Raw genomic sequence first — 11687 nt, 5'->3', positions numbered from 1 at the left:
ACAGAGCGGAGTTTAGGGCTGTTGTACATAGGGTTGCTATGAGTCGCAGGCGACTTGATGGCACATAACAACAACAACAACAACAACAACAACCTGCAGAAAACTGAAACCAGGTCTCACACCAAACACAAAAACCAATCCAAGGTGGGTTAGAGACTTAGGGGTGAAGTCCAAAACCATAAGGATCCTAAGAGCAAAATGAGACCAAATATAGAAGCCCTAACCTAGGGCTTAAATATACTTTCATGTATATCTAGAAATTCATGACCAGGAGAGGAAAAAATTGACAAAGAAGGTTTTTTGGGGGGGCTATTATGTCTGTCTTAGGGGTGGTGGAATATTTTGATAACTGATAGTGATTTTTTTGGAACTGAATGTGAAAAAATATAACCAATGTCATTGACTTGTAAATGTGGAAGTTCTGTTGGCAGATGTTTTCATGTGAATATCTTCAATAAAAACATAAAAAGATAAAGAAATGAAACAGATCAAAATTGTTCCCACATATTTCTCAATTTCCTTTTTTCTGTTCCTTCTTTCTGAAGGATGTATATTTTAACAAAAAAGTTTAGCCCAATGCAGAAAGCTTTCTGAGTTATACAAAAACTCGGCTTCTTTCAAAGAAAACCTCTTAAGATAACCTCTTCAGGCACAGTGACATCTTTTTCGCAGGGAAACAGAAGCCTGTGAACATACAATGATGCAAGGACAACCTGAAGAAAAAGGTGAGCTCTTCTTGGTTCTAAAGTGGTGATAGGGGTGTAATGAAATGAGAAAACATATATTGAGATTATAAGGATAACTGTGAAAGAAGTACACAATTCTTAGGGAAATAATGATGAAATCACAATAATTTCAATATTAATATTTCAATAATATGGAACCATTGACTGAGAAAAGACACCACCCCAAGACAAAACAGAAAACCAACAACTCAAAAAAACCAAACCCACTCAGTCCTGGAAGCCTTTGAAAGAAAAACTTTGATGACATAAGAAGAGAAATTGAAGGTAAAGTGATATTGGAAAAATGTGGGGAATTACTGAGGAGATAGATTTCAGGGGAAAGAGTAAAGAATTGAAAAATTCAGAATCTTGTGGGTGGATTTTGCCTGAAATTGTCTTGAGCTCCAGGTTACAAGCTGATCATTTGTTTTCTGGGGCCTTTTTCCACTTTCACAATTTTCAATTTTAAACGTCTCTTTGTTCATTTGGAACTTGATGGCATAGTGTATGATGTGACTATTGTCCATCTATTTGCTACTGGGCAGCTGGTAGATTTAGGAGGGAAACACATACTGTAAACTGCCATCAGAATCCCTTCTGTTTTGAGCTCCTTAAAATTTTTTCTAAAAATTTGCAATTTTTTGAGAAAGTGCCACACCATTTTCCACAGTGGTTGCACCATTTTACACTTCCATCAACAATGAATAAGGGTTCCAGGTTCTCCACAACCTTGCCAGCATTTGTTGCTACCATTTGACCCAGTAATTCCACTACTGGGAATATACCCTAAAGAGACCATAACCGACATCCAAGCAGATATATGCACACCCATGTTCATCGCGGCTTTGTTCACAATAGTAAGGAGTTGTAAATAGCCTAAGCGCCTATCAACAAACGAATGGATAGAGAAGCTGTGGTATATTCACACAATGGAATACTACGCTGCCTTGAAAAACAAGGAATTCATGCAATATTATTCCAAATGGGTGACCTGAAGGACATTATGCTGAGTAAAATATCTCAGTCACAAAAAAGACAAATACTGCATAGTGCCACTGTTGTAGAATGGAACTGACATCAGGGTTGGGGTAAGACTGAGAAAAAACTGGATAGATTATGTATACTGAATTGAAACGGACGAGGGAGAGAACAGTTTAAAAGCAATATATGATAGGGTATTATGATTATCACAGGAATCTAGAATTAAGGTTGCATAGTGGAATGCATTGAGGGGTGGGGTGGGCGGGGCGGGGGGATTGTATACCAACTAAGAAGTTTATCTTTTGCTTTTCAAAAAGAGGAATGAACTGGGGGAGGAGGTAAAGAAAAGATGCAAAAATGCATGAATGGAAATAAAAAATCTCTGTAAATGTTCATTAAAATTAATAAAATTTTAAAAAAATTCTAAAAATTAAGTCTCTATGTGCATCAAAACCTTTTCCTGAAAGAATGTAAGAAAAGTCTACCAACTGGGAAAAATACATTTGACAATGACATTTCTGACAAAGATCTCATAAAGAAAGTTTACAGAATATTACAGGGCATCTACAAGAAAAAGATTGACAACCCAATAACAAAATGGGCAAAAGACATGGAAAAATCTCTTCACAAAGGAAGATACTCAGGTGGCAAATAGATGCACAAAAAGATGTTCAAAATCACTGGCAATCAGAAAGATGTAAATCAAAATACTCCCAAGAAAGAAATTATACTAAAGGAATAAATCCAAGTTGCGCTCAAAGTATAGACAATAAGCAAGGCAACAAGAATGAATGGAATATCAATTAGGATGTTTCAACAAAAGGATGCCATATTGGATGTGTTCATTTGTCTACACCAAAACGTTTAGAAGATAACTAACTGGCCAATCAGCTAGAACAGATCTATATCTTTGCCTGCTTAAAAAGATCCAGAAGAATGTGGAAAGTCATGTGGGTACTGTCAGAATAAAGACATGTTGATAAATGAAATAGACTTCAAAGTCCAGAAATCAATTTACACATTTATGCCAATTAAGTTTCAACAAAAGTTCTAAGTATTTCAATAAATGGTGTTTGGAAAAGTGAGTTTTCATATTCAGCAGAAAGATCAGTATTCAAGCCCCACAGCATACACAAAAGCCATTTCAAAATGGATCATGGACTTAAATGTGACAACTAAACCCATGAAATTCTGAGAAGAAAATATGGAGATTAAACTGTGAGGTCATCTAACAATAGATGATCAAATTTGACAACAAAAGTCCCAGTGACAAATAAACAGAAATAAAATACTTATTGTACATCAAAGAATTTTACCAAGAAAGTGAAAAGATAGATTGGGAGAAAATGTGGGGGAACCACAAGTCAGATAAATATCTAATATCCAAAACAGATTTTAAAAAAATCTTCTATGACTTAACAACAAGAAGACAAACAATGCCTTAAAGAAAGAGCAAAGCACTTGAATAGACAGTTTACGTAAAAGGATATTCAAAAGGTCAACAACGTACGAAAAGAAGCTCAATATGATTAGCCATTTAGAATATATGAATCGAAATCTCATGATCCAAGAAAACAACAGGAATAACTAGTTTCTCTCCATGCAGAGAAACTAATTGTTGTTATGTACCATTGAGTTGGAAGAAGCTCTTAACTACCTTCCAGCATGTTTTCAGAGAATGTAAATCTCAAGGGAGGAGATTGCCCATCCTTCCATAGAGCAGCTGTTGGATTGGAACTGGTAATCCAACTTTTTACCACTAAAGCTCCTGAGGGAGCTAAAACCTACATCTATTGCTAATGAAAATGTAGTGTCATCATGATGGAAAACAGCTGGCATTTGCTCAAAAATTTAAACACAAAATTATTTTATTATCAAAGAATTAAAAAATCAGAAGAAATGAAGGCAGGACTATGAAAAGAAACAGGCCGACTTATGTTCATGCAGCACTATTAACAAAACCCAAAAGGCAGAAACAACAGATGAATAGATAAGCAAAATCAGTATTAACTTACAATGGAATATTACCCAGCCACAGTAGAAATGAAGTTCTGATGAATGCCACAATATGGTTAAGCTTCAAAACTTTGTGATGCTGCATTGTTCACAATAGCAAAGAAATGGAAGCAACCCAAGTACCCATCAACAAACAAATGGATAGAGAAGCTCTGGTATAGTCACACAATGGAATACTACGCAGCACTGAAAAACAAGGAACTCAGAAAATTTCATACAAAATTGGTGACCCTAGAGGATATTACGCTGAGTGAAATATCTCAGTCTACTCACAGAAGGACAAATACTGCCATAATACCACTGTTATAAAACAGGATTTACATTGGGGGTAGGGGAGAAACTAAGAAAAGAGGGGACAAATAAATAACAGTCCACTGAAACAGATGAGGAAAAGAACTGTCTAAAATAAATATATGATTGGGTACTATTTGCCTGACAACATTCCAGAATAAGAGGTGCATAGCAAAGTGGACAGGGAAATGGGGGGAGGAAAGAAATTGTGTAACAATGAAAGAATCTTTTTAAAGAGAAAAGAGAACAGGGTGTGGGAGGTAGGGGGGAAATGTGCAACAATGAATGAATGGAAATCAAAGTTTTCTGTAAATTTTTGTTATAATATCAATTAAAAAAAGAATCAAAAGATACCCTGTGATATATCCCCTTCTCATCCTGACACTTCTGCTACCCCCTGGGGCCCCCAAAATGCATTTTACTAGTTACCCTTCTATTTTTACAATAATTGTTTTATGTAGTATTTGTCCTTATGAGACTGAGTTAGTTTACTCAGCATAATGCTTTCCAGTCCCTCCCAAGTTATGTAGTATTTTTCAAAATTGTTATTCCTGAGTGCTGCATAGTATTCTATCATGTGAATGTATCACATTTTTTTCAATTTGGTGTGTGGATGGAGAGGATAACGGAAAAAAGAAAGATCTGGCACGGACTTGAAAAGACAGGATATTGGTGGCCAATAGTGATTAATTTCATAAAGCACAATGTATGAAAATGATAGTATGGAAACATAAAGTCAATGAAGGAAAGTGTGAAACACAAAAAATTCCCACCACTTTGCACATGAATGAAAGAAAATGTACGTGAATAATTATAAGCATATCACTAAAAAATATGGAGGTAGAAAAATAAGTAATAAACTTTATAAAAATTAAAAAACTCCCCAAAACTTTGTGTAGAGTGAAATGAGAAAATACTGTATAATGTTACTTAATATGAAAAAAATACATACATAACAATTATAAGGGATCTGTGATGGCCTAGTGATAAGAAGTTGGGCTAATGATCCAAAGGAAGATGGATTGAATTGATAAGTTGCTCTGAGGAAAATAATGGACAATCTTTTCCTGTGAAATTTAGTGTCACTTAAAACCTTCTGTAGATTCAGCCATGTCAGTTCTCACTTGATGATACATAGCAACAATAATAAAATTATAATAATTAATAATGTGGCCTTCTGGCAAGAATCTGTGCTGCAATGCCCATGGCACATGGTTCAAATCCACTAGCTGTTCTGTGGGAGAAGAATGGACAATCTCCTCTCATACAATTAACTGCCTCTGAAAATCTGCCAGAGGTGAGGGTCAGCTGTGGGCTGGTTCTGACTTGATGATACACAACTACAACAACAATAATTATTAATACATAGAAGAAGAGTAGAAAGAGGAAGTTTTAGTTTGGGGTATTGAGTTTATGTTAGTGGTGGTAGAATGTTTTGATAACTGATGGAGATGATAATGGCAAAGTGTGAAAAAGTATAACCAGTGTCATTGAATTATAAATGTGGAAGTTGCATTGGCAGATGTTTCATTGTGCATATCTTCACTTCAATAAAAACATAAAAAGAGAAGGAAGTGAAACAGATAAAAAATTTTCCCACATATATATCAATTTCCTCTTTTGTGTTCCTTCTTTCTAAAGGATGAATATTTTAAACAAGAAAGCTTAGGCCATTGCAGAACGTTTTCTGAGTTGTACATCTCTTTGCTTCATCAGAGCAGGTAAATAAGGCTCAGTGAACGTGGCCTCTTTCAAAGAAGTCAGCTTTTTAAGATAACCTCTTTAGGGAGAGTGGCATAAGATCCTTTCGAAAAGGAACCAAGAGTGTGTGAACATAGAATGATGCAAGGACAACTTCAAGACAAACGTGAGTTTTTCTTAGTTTTAAACTGGTGATGGGAGTATAATTGGAATGAGAAAACATGTATTGAGATGGTAAGGATGACTTCAGAAGAGGTATAAAATTATTACATAAAGAATGATGAAATTATAGTAATTTCAATATTGAAATAGATATGGGACCAAGAATTGGGGAAGGATTTTAAAAAAGGGGCAAAAGAATCCCCCCAAACCCCCAAACCACTCAGTCCTAGAAATCTTTGAAAGAGTAGGACTTTAACCATATATGAAGGTGAGAAATAGAAGGCCAAGTGATATTAGAAAAATGCAAGGAATTACCAATAAGAGAAGAGATTACCTGGGAAAGAATAAAGAATTGAAAAATTCAGAATCCTCAGGGGAGATTTTGCCTAAAATTGTCTTGAGCTCCAGGTTACTATCGTGTCATTTGTTCACTGAGGGTACCTCTGTGGCCTTTTCCTGCTTTCACAATTTCTGTTTTTAAACAATTCTTCTCTCACTTGGAACCTGGTGGCATAGTGTGTAAAATGTATAGCAGATAGTGGATTTTTAACCCTTAACTTTGAATTTGGAGGGCAACACATACCGTACCATGCCATCTCAATTCCTTCTGTTCTGAGCTCCTTAATGATTTTTCTTTTCCATGGGCCCGTCACTAGCATTGTAACTGCACATTTGTCTTGCTTATCTAACAGAGAAAGAAGTCTGGTGTTATCAGGTGAAGGTCTGGTCTATTGCCATGGTTACCCTCTCACTTCTCAGTGTCTGTTTCATTCTGAGCTGTTTGGGTAAGTTCCTGGCTAAAACGTAGCTATGTCTTGCTCCTTTCTGTTATCTCATTTTATAAAAATTCTCTGAAAACAAAGTCCTTCCTCTTATCATAAAATGGCAACCTTCACTAAAAATGCTATCCTTTCATGACATAGGTTACTATTATGTATCATTGTGGATAATGGACTATACTTCTCAGTTTACTTTGCCTTTTCTCAATTGTTATGATCTATTTCTAATGTATGTTCCAGTTGAAATAACATTTGGTATGGAATTAATTGTGCCCTCTAAAAGTATAGATTGTGAATCTGAACCCCTGTTCCTGTGGTTATAATTTCATCTGGAAAGGGTTTTTGTTATGCTAAGGAGGCAGTAAATGTAAAGCATGTTGGTGTTATATGCCATAGAGTCACCTGAGATTCTTAGCGACCCTGTGTACAACAAATAGCTCTGAAGCCTGCCTTGTCCTGAACCAGTCTCACTGACTCCAACACACCCACCCTCATTGCCCTATTTACTGTATCAATCCATTTCATCCGGGGTCTTCCTCTCCTATGCTGTTTCTTCACCCTTCTGAGCATAATGTCCTTCTCTAACAATTGGTCCTTCTTGACCACATGTCCAAAGTATGTGAGACAGAAGCAGGAGTGGTATCCACTTCCTAAACAACATGCCTCTGGAAATTCTATGAATATCAATAAATATTGATAGTTATAGAAAGGCTTCAGGCCTTTTGTTCATAGGATCACTGTGAGTTGTGCTTGACTCAAAGGCAATGAACAACAAGAAGAAGGAGGAATTTGGTTTCACTCTCTTCAAGACAGATTCATTTGTTTTCTTGGTGGTTCCTTTTATGTTCAAGACTCTTCTCCAGCACCACAACTCAAAGGAATCAATTCTTCTGTCATTCTTAGTCATTGTCCAGTTCTCTGATGCATAGCAAGTAATTACAAAGACCATGGCCTGGATTAGGTGAACCCTAGTCTCTAGATTGACATCGCTGCTTCTCAATACTCTGGAAAGGTCCCTGACAGCAGATTTACCTAATGCAATTTGTCTTTTGATTTCCTGAATGTTGCCAAGCATGTTGATTGTGGAACCGAGCAAGCTGTAATTGTTAACAGCCTCAATCTCTTTTCCATCTATCATAGTACTGCCAATAGGCCAAGGGCAAGAATCTCTGTCATCTTGATGTTGAGCTTTAATCCATACTGAAGACTACAGTCCTTGACCTTCTACAGCAAGTGCTTCAGTTCCTCCTCAGTTTCAGCAAGTTAAGGTTGTATCATCTGCATAACGTAGGTTCTTGATGAGTCTTCCTCCAATCCTGATGCCACATTTTTCCTCATAAAGCCCTGCCTCCCAAATGATCTGTTCTGTGTATAGATTGAAAAGGTATGGAGACAGGACAAATCCCTTTTTGATTGTGAACCATGCAGTATTTCCCTGCTCTATTTTGTGGATCACTTCCTGGTTTAAGTCTAGGTTTCACATAAGCACAGTCAAATATTTTGGGATTCCCTTTCTGCGCAAGGTTTGCCACAACTTGTTGTGATCCACGCAGTCAAGTGTCTTTGCATAGTAAATGAAACACAGCTAGATATCCCTCTGATACTCTTCGCTTTCTGCCATGATCCTTCCGACATGATAATGTCTCTAGTGCCACAGTCTCAATATACTGTTCCAGTCATTTCTGGATAATCTTCAGCAGGATTTTGCTTGCATGTGATAATGTGTGATAGTGTATGATAATTCCACACTCTCTCGGGGCCTCTTTTTTTGCAATCGGGATTAAATATGGATCTCTTCAGGTCAGGTGGCCAGGTACTTGTTCTCCAGATTTCTTGGCAAAACCTAGTGAGCATGTCCAGGGTAGCATGTTTGTCCAAATATGACAATTGGTATTCCATCAATTCCCAGGAATTTATATTTTGCCAAGTTCTTTAGACCAGCTTGAACTTCCTCTTCATCAGCATTGCCTCTTTTTTAAAAAAAATGATTTATTAAATCATTAAATTATTAAAGTTAATAAACATTGTTTTTCACACTGGAGCTTTCACCTTTCCTTTACTCACTGCTCCATCCACACATCAAATTATGTGATCCTATGATTAAGCTTCCCCCTATCCTACCCATCCTCACTGCTCTGCTCCCCATCCCCTACTTGGATTCTCGTACTCATTCTAAAATAATGATCTTATATAGGATTTATCTTTATGTTAGCTCACTTAGCGTAATGCTTTCCAGTACTTCCCAAGTTAGGGAGTGATTTTTAAAAAAATCGTTGTTCTTATATGCTGTGTACCATAATTTCTCAATCCATTCTATTGTGGTTAGACATTTGGGGCTGTTTTTATGTTCTTGCAATGGTGAATAACGCTGCTATGAACATTGTCCTGATTGTGCCTCAGTTCTCATTTTCCCAGGGTATATTCTAAGCAGTGTAATAGCTGGGTCATATGGAATTTCCATGTTCAGCTTTTTGAGGAAACAAAAAACTGCCTTCTAGAGTGGTTGTACCATTTTACAATCCCAATAACAATGTATAAGGGTTCCTATCTTGCCACATTCTCTCCAACATTTATTACTTGATGCTCTGTTAATCTTTGCCACTGCTACTGGGGTGAGGTGATTTCTCATGATGGTTTTGATTTGCATCTCCCTTAATGTCAGTGATTTTGAGCATTTCTTCATGTGTCTGTTGGCCATCCAAATGTCTTCTTCTGTGAAAAGTCTTTCCATGTCTCTTGCCATTTTGTAGATGGATTATCATTCTTTTTCTTCTGGAGCCCGAGAAGTAGTCTGTAAACTTTCATTATGAGGCCCTTGTCTGAGATGGTATTACCATATGTCTATTCCCAGTTAGTAGGTTTTCTTTTCACCCTGTTGGAAAATGGTTTTGATGAGCACAGAGACTTAATCTTTAGTCATCATTTTTATCCTCTTCAGATTGCACATTTCTGGCTGTATTAAGCAGTCTTTTTATACCATAGACTAAGCCTTCTCCACTTGAACCCAGTTTGTCTCTTATGAAATTTATTGCTTTAGGTTTTACTCCTAGGCCTCTGATCCACCTTGAGTTGATTTTTGTGTATACTGTGAGCTGTGGATCCCGTTTCAGCTTTCTGTAGTTAGCAATCCAGTTTTGCCAGTACCATTTGTTGAAGAGGTTGTCATTTCCCCAATTGAAAGGTTTCATTTTCTTGTTGAATATCAGTTGACTGTATATAGATGGGTCCATTTCCGGGTTCCTAATTCTGTTCCATTGTCTATGTGCACATTATTGTACCAGTGCCATGTTGCTTTGGTTGCTACTGCTGTGTGGTAGGTTTTGAGGTCAGGGAGTGCTATGTGTCCCACTTCATTTTTGTTTTTCAGAAGTGCTTTGCTTATTTGGGGTCAATTTTCTCTCCAAAGAAACTTAACAATTTTCCTTTTGATATCCTTGACAAATGATTTTGGTATCTTCATTTGGATTGCAGATAATATGTAGATTGCTTTTGGTAAAAATTGTCATTTTCACAATATTGAGTATTCCTATCTATGTCTTTTATTTCATCTCACAAAAATGTTCTGTAGTTTTCTTTGTATAGGTCTTTTGTGTCTCTAGTTAGGTTCACTCCCAAGTATCACAATTTGTGGTATTCTAATGAAAATGACATTGCTTTCTTGGTTTTCTTCTCTAAGTTCTCTTTGTTACTGTAAAGGAATCCCATTGAGTTTTGGATACTGATCTTGTATTTTGCCTCTCTACTAAATTGGTCTACTAACTCTAAAGGTTTTTTGGTTGGGTCCTTGGAATTTTTTGGGTACTCTATCATGTCGTGACAGATAACCATCTCTTTGCTAATCAGGATGCCTTTTATTTCCTTCTTTTGTTATATTGCCCTAGTAAGCACTTCCAAACCAATATTAAACAGAAGTGGTGACAGTGGGCATCCTTGACTGGTCCCTGTTAGCAAAGAAAATACTTTTAGTCTTTCTCCATTGAGAATTATATTGGTTCTTGGTTTTGCATATATACTTTTCACTATTTTGAGGAAATTCTCTTCTGTTCCAATTTTACTGAGTGTCTTAATCAGGAACGAGCATTGGATTTTATCAAATGTTCTTTCTTCATTAATTGCTAGGATCATATGGCTCTTGTTGTTTTGTTAATGTGGTGAATGATGTTGATTTTTCTTCTGATGTTGAACCATCCTTGCATACCTCTCATGAATCCCACTTGGTCATGATGAAGATAATCATCTTTTTGATATGTGCATTTGGATTTTGTAGGTTAGGATTTTATTAAGGATTTTTGTGTCTATGTTCATGAGAGATGTTGATCTGTAGTTTTGTTTTTTGGTAATATCTTTACCTGATTTTGACATTAGGGTTATGCTTGCTACACAGAATGTCTCTGGGAGTGTTCCATCTTTTTTATCATTTGAGACAACTTATGTAGAATTGGTAATAGATCTTCTCTGAATGTTTGGTAGAATTCAGCTGTGAAGTCATATGCTCCAGGACTTATTTTGTGGGGGAATATTTTTATGATCTGTTCAATTTCTTCTTTTGTTATGCATCTGTTTGAGCATTCTACATCTGTGTCAATCTGTGCAGGACATGAGTTTCCAGGAATTTGTTTTCTCTAAGTTTTCACATTTATCAGAGTATGTTGCTGTTGTTGTTATTGTTATGTGCTGTCGAGTCGCCTACGACTCATAGCGACCCTATGTACAATAGCCCTAAACTCCGCTCTGTCCTGTGCCAATCGCACTGTCTCTGACACTCCCATCCCAATTATCAATCCAAATCATAGAGGGCCTTCCTCTCCTGTGCTGTCCCTCCACCCTCCCAAACATGATGTCCCTCTCCAAGGACCGGTCTCTCCTCACAACACGTCCAAAGTATGTTACACAGAGCCTCAGAATCCTTGCCTAAAAGGAGCCACCCGGTTTAACCTTTTCCAGGACAAATCTGTTTGTTTTCCTAGCAGTCCATGGTATTCTCAATACTCTTCTCCAGCACCACAGCTCAAAGGCATCAATTCTTCTTCTA

General features: G+C 36.8%; 1 protein-coding gene across 1 annotated transcript in view; it reads left to right on the top strand.

The window, feature by feature from the left end:
* The window catches only part of CLEC4C (C-type lectin domain family 4, member C), a 63209-nt gene that overhangs the window by 24606 nt on the left and 26916 nt on the right, over positions 1–11687 (top strand). The window contains exon 2 of the mRNA XM_006901768.1: positions 673–725. Within this exon, the coding sequence (XP_006901830.1) occupies positions 673–725 (53 nt within the window). The remainder of the gene's footprint in view (positions 1–672; positions 726–11687) is intronic.

The sequence above is a fragment of the Elephantulus edwardii genome, unplaced genomic scaffold (assembly GCF_000299155.1).
Source record: "Elephantulus edwardii isolate Elephantulus edwardi_28Jun2011 unplaced genomic scaffold, EleEdw1.0 scaffold00342, whole genome shotgun sequence".
NCBI classification, from domain to species: Eukaryota; Metazoa; Chordata; class Mammalia; order Macroscelidea; family Macroscelididae; genus Elephantulus; species Elephantulus edwardii.
This window is presented reverse-complemented; position numbering and strand designations above follow the sequence as displayed.